The sequence below is a fragment of the Lithobates pipiens genome, unplaced genomic scaffold (assembly GCF_037356315.1).
Source record: "Lithobates pipiens isolate NorthernLeopardFrog02 unplaced genomic scaffold, aLitPip1_a1.2 Scaffold_13, whole genome shotgun sequence".
NCBI classification, from domain to species: domain Eukaryota; kingdom Metazoa; phylum Chordata; class Amphibia; order Anura; family Ranidae; genus Lithobates; species Lithobates pipiens.
Genome location: NW_027507718.1, coordinates 532,323,502 through 532,328,413, shown reverse-complemented (window position 1 = coordinate 532,328,413; position 4,912 = coordinate 532,323,502). Strand labels below are relative to the sequence as shown.

Sequence of the window (4,912 nt, the reverse complement as noted above, 5' to 3'; positions counted from 1 at the left end):
ACTTATTAAAGGGGACACCCGGATTCCGATAAGCCCCCCGCCTGCAGACCCCGACAACCAAGGGACAGTGTTGTCAGGAAGAGGCCCTTGTCCTGATCAACATGGGGACAAGGTGCTTTGGGGTGGGGGGCGTAGGGCGCCCCCCTTCCCCAAAGCACCCACCCCCCATGTTGAGGGCATGTGGCCTGTTATGGTTCAGGAGGGGGGCACTCGCTCATCCCCACCTTTCCTGACCGGCTGGGCTGCGTGCTTGGATAAGGATCTGGTATGGATTTTGGCGGGACCCCTACTCTATTTTTTTGGCGTAGGGGTTCCCCTTAAAATCCATACCAGACCTAAGGGCCTGCTATGCTCTTGGAGGGGAACCCATGCTGGGTTTTTATTATTTATAAGTGTCATTTATTCAGTGTTGTCACATGAAAAGATAGAAGAAAATATTTACATAAATGTGAGGGGTGTACTTACTTTTGTGAGATCCTGTATTATCTGTGTTCCTCTGTATAAGGAATCCTATGACTACGTGTCTCGGTGTCAGCCCCTCCCTGTGTAGGAATGTACAGAACTGGTAATGAGTGTCAGATACGTTCAGTGTCATTTCTCTCTTCTGCTCTCAGCGATGGCGTCTGCAGATCTGAGGAAGGAGCTGGAATGTTCCGTCTGTCTGAACATTTATACAGATCCTGTAATCCTGAAATGTGGACATAACTTCTGCGGGGACTGTATTGGTCGTGTGTGGGATACACAGGAGGGGTCTGGAGGTTATTCTTGTCCTGAATGCAGAGAAGAGTTCCAGGATCGGCCTGCACTGCACAGGAACATAACACTACGGAACATAGTGGAGAATTTCCTGTCCACCCATCCGGATCAGGAGGAGTCCGGGGTCTTCTGTACTTACTGTATTCACACTCCTGTACCTGCTGTCATATCCTGTCTGCATTGTGAAGCTTCTCTGTGTGACAATCACCTGAGAGTCCACAGCAAGTCACCAGAACACGTCTTATGTGACCCCACCACTTCCCTGGAGAACAGGAAATGCTCCGTCCATAAGAAGATCCTGGAGTATTACTGCACTGAGGATGAGACCTGTATCTGTATGTCGTGTTGTCTGATTGGAGATCACATCAACCATAAGAAGGAATCTCTGGATGAGGCCTCTGAGATGAAGAAGAAGAAACTGAGGAATGTTCTGCAGAAACTGATGACAGAGAGAGAGGAGATGGAGAAAAGAGTCCAGAGTCTGCAGGAACACGGGAGGAAAGTACAAGGAGAAGCAGATGATGAGACAGAGAGAGTCACTGTCCTGTTCAGAGACCTCAGGAGACGTCTGGAAGACCTGGAGAAGAGAGTCCTGAGGGAAATCTCCGGGCAGGCAGAGCGGATCTCCGGGATAATCAATGATCTGGTCCAGGATCTGGAGATAAAGAAGGAGGAGCTGTCCAGGAAGTTGCGTCACATTGAGGGGCTGTGTAACGTGACGGATCCACTGACTGTCCTACAGGAATCAGACACAGGTGACTTGTGTGATACTGAGGATGGAGATGATGAGGACAGAGAGAGACATGATAAACTCCTCCATGATGGGGGGGATCTGGATGTGGGGGGGATCTCACACACATTACACACAGGTCTATCTGATATCATGTCTGGGGTAAATGTAGAGAAATGTCCAGGCACACATGTCTATCCACATTCTACTACAAAGGGTGAAGGTCACATCAATGCTGAACCATCCAGGAAACGCCTCAAACCCTCCCCCACCATACAACCATCCAGGGGACCTCCCCAACCCTCACCCACCATACAACCATCCAGGGGACCTCCCCAACCCTCCCCCACCATACAACCATCCGGGGGACCTCCCCAACCCTCCCCCACCATACAACCATCCAGGGGACCTCCCCAACCCTCCCCCACCATACAACCATCCAGGAGACCTCCCCAACCCTCCCCCACCATACAACCATCCAGGGGACCCCCCCAACCCTCCCCCACCATACAACCATCCAGGGGACCTCCCCAACCCTCCCCCACCATACAACCATCCAGGACACCTCCCCAACCCTCCCCCACCATACAACCATCCAGGGGACCTCCCCAACCCTCCCCCACCATACAACCATCCAGGACACCTCCCCAACCCTCCCCCACCATACAACCATTGAGGGGACCTCCCCAACCCTCCCCCACCATACAACCATCCAGGGGACCTCCCCAACCCTCCCCCACCATACAACACTCACACCTCCAGGCTGGAGGACCAAATATTGGGGCTGTACAGCAAACATTGGGGGTGTCAGGGGTTATAGACATATTACTGGATGTGAGGACAGCTGGTAATTATCTACATATATCCGATGACAGGAAAACTGCATCCTTCACACCACATCAGAATCGCCCAGAAACACCAGAGAGGTTTCAGGATTCTCAGGTGATGAGCAGTCAGAGGTTCTCCTCAGGGAGACATTACTGGGAAGTGGATGTCGGGGGGTCATCAGTGTACTGGAGAGTCGGGATGTGTTACCCCAGTATAGAGAGGAGAGGAGATCAGTCAGTGATTGGATATAATAAGAAGTCCTGGGGTTTGGAGGGGAGGTTGTTTAGTAATCATCTCTCAGTGATACATGACGGTAATAAGACCCCATTACCCGGCGGTGTTTCCATTAGGAAAGTCGGGATAGATCTGGATTATGAGGCCGGGCGGATCTCCTTTTATGATCTGTGTGACCCGATCCGACATCTCCACACCTTCACCACCACCTTCACTGAGCCCCTCCATGCTGGGGTATGTTTAGGGGTTGGGGGAGGTTGTATAAAGATATGTGGGGTGAATCAGAAGTGAGAGATCTGCCCAGAGACATCACAAGGTGGATGATCTGATTGGTGATTGGTGGAATACTCATCCAATAGGAGGAAGCAGAGGACAGGAAACATGAGGGATTTATTTATAAAGCTGCAGGTTCCGGGGCCGTCATCTTCATCCTAAACCTCACTTCACTACCTAGTGTGTCACTGACCAGGAACAAGCATGCAGGAGGTCAGATTGTTCAGCCTTCACTGGCTGCATGCTTGTTCTGGGTCAGTGACACACTACATAGTGTAGCCAGGACCAGGATGACGGCCCTGGGGTCTCCACCATCACTGTCTATCTATGGAAGAAAGGGCTATTTTTGGATGGAGTGGGGGAGGATTAGAACCTCTGCCAGATTTTTTTCTGCTATCTGGGGCTCCATTAGGGAGATTTCCCCTCACTTCCTGTTCCTGTGACAACATTTCTCCAGACAGGAAGTGAGGGGAACTCTCCAACAGCAACACAGACATAAATAAAAATCCTTTTCCTTAGTAGAGTTGGGGAAGGATTAGAACCCCTGTCAGGTCTTTATTTCTGTCTGTGTCCCTGTTGTAGATTTTCCCTCATTTCCTGTCTGATAAAACGTTGTCACCAGGACAGGAAGTGAGGGGAAATCTCTCCAATGGAGCCCCAGATAGCAGTAAAAACCTGACAGGGGTTCTAATCCTCCCCCCACTCCATCCAAATCTAGAACAATAGGATTTGTCTAGACACACACTTTAATATCCACAATGAGAATTCCTACATTTCTGTCCTCACAGGTTCCTTTACATGACCAATCCATGGATCTGTGATTGCTCCTCCCCCTCACTGTGATTGGCTGTGATGATTATCACTATGAATACTGCCAGAGTCTTGTTCCTATTGGTTATGATGTGGAGGGGGCGGGGATTGTGGTGTGGGTGTGGTAGTGTGGACAGGTGTCGGGGGAGGGGTATACAGTCTCAGGAAGTGGAAATCCTGGGCTCTATATATGGGAATATTGATCAATGATTGGATATAGATATAACAATCAGACAGATTGGACTATTACTAGTATAGCACAGACCCGAGACTGGTCCTGCTGCTTGGTCCCAGGTAGACATGTGCACTGACAATACATTTGTTTGTTTTCGTTTCATTTTTTTTTTGCTTTTTTCGGAAATTCTGAAATTTCTAAATTCGGAATTTCAAAATTTCGAAATTCAAAAATGCGGAATGTGGAAATCCCAAAATTTGGACTTTCGAATTCTAAATTTCCAAATTGCCAAATTTTCAGAATTTGAAAATTCAAAAATCTGAAAATTCAAAAATCTGAATAAAAGAAAGAAAATCAGTAAAATTTGATATAATAACTATTACATTTTAGGTATTGTAATTTCCTTTCAAATTGGGCTGTTAGTGAACGTAACTAATACAAATTGATGTGAAGTTCGGAATTATCGGAAATAACGATTGCCGCCTCTAAACCAATGGAATGGAAGAAATGAATACTCATACTGTGTGATTTTGCATTGTGCATTGTGTCCCCCTTCTTATTACTGTGTACTATTTCTGATATATTTACTACCTTTTCTATGTAATTCTTTATAATAAAACTTCAGTTTATAAATCTATGTTTCCTCTCTGAGCCTTTAAAGTCCCATTGAATGGGGGAAACCTCTTTTCTGTAGCAGATATTTAACCTCAAATTTATGTCAGCAGAGCCTAGAACAGGCACTAACAAACGATCACCGCTCCCCCTGATTACAGGGAGGCCAAAAACTACATTTACCTAACACTAGTAGGCCACTGAGGGGCGCTACACTACAATCACTATTGTCCCTTCAGTCCCGGGACCTCTATAATCCTTATGGGGCAGCACAATTGTTACATTTCCTGTATGGACATATTCATTGGATAAAATAATGATATGCTTTGCTAATGATGAGATGACATGACTAAGTGCTTATATGCTAATGTGAGGTTCTTTATATAATAACAGGTTCTCTGTCTAGAAGGACTTTACAGAAAGATGTTATTAGAGGAAATTGTTGTTCTCGGGATCCTTGGAAGGTCTTGTTGGGGAACATAGAGACAGTTGGT

General features: G+C 47.1%; 1 protein-coding gene across 1 annotated transcript; it reads left to right on the top strand.

Moving 5' to 3' along the window:
• The first annotated feature begins 598 nt into the window (after positions 1–598).
• Positions 599–4,439, top strand: LOC143975696 (E3 ubiquitin/ISG15 ligase TRIM25-like). The gene has a single exon (XM_077478191.1). It carries the CDS (start codon positions 617–619, stop codon positions 2,837–2,839), a length of 2,223 nt encoding a protein of 740 aa, XP_077334317.1. The 5' UTR covers positions 599–616; the 3' UTR covers positions 2,840–4,439.
• Positions 4,440–4,912: the final 473 nt, after the last annotated feature.

Bases quoted from the DNA above. Each gene is read 5' to 3' on its own strand.
- LOC143975696 (XM_077478191.1), top strand. From the start codon at position 617: ATGGCGTCTGCAGATCTGAGGAAGGAGCTGGAATGTTCCGTCTGTCTG.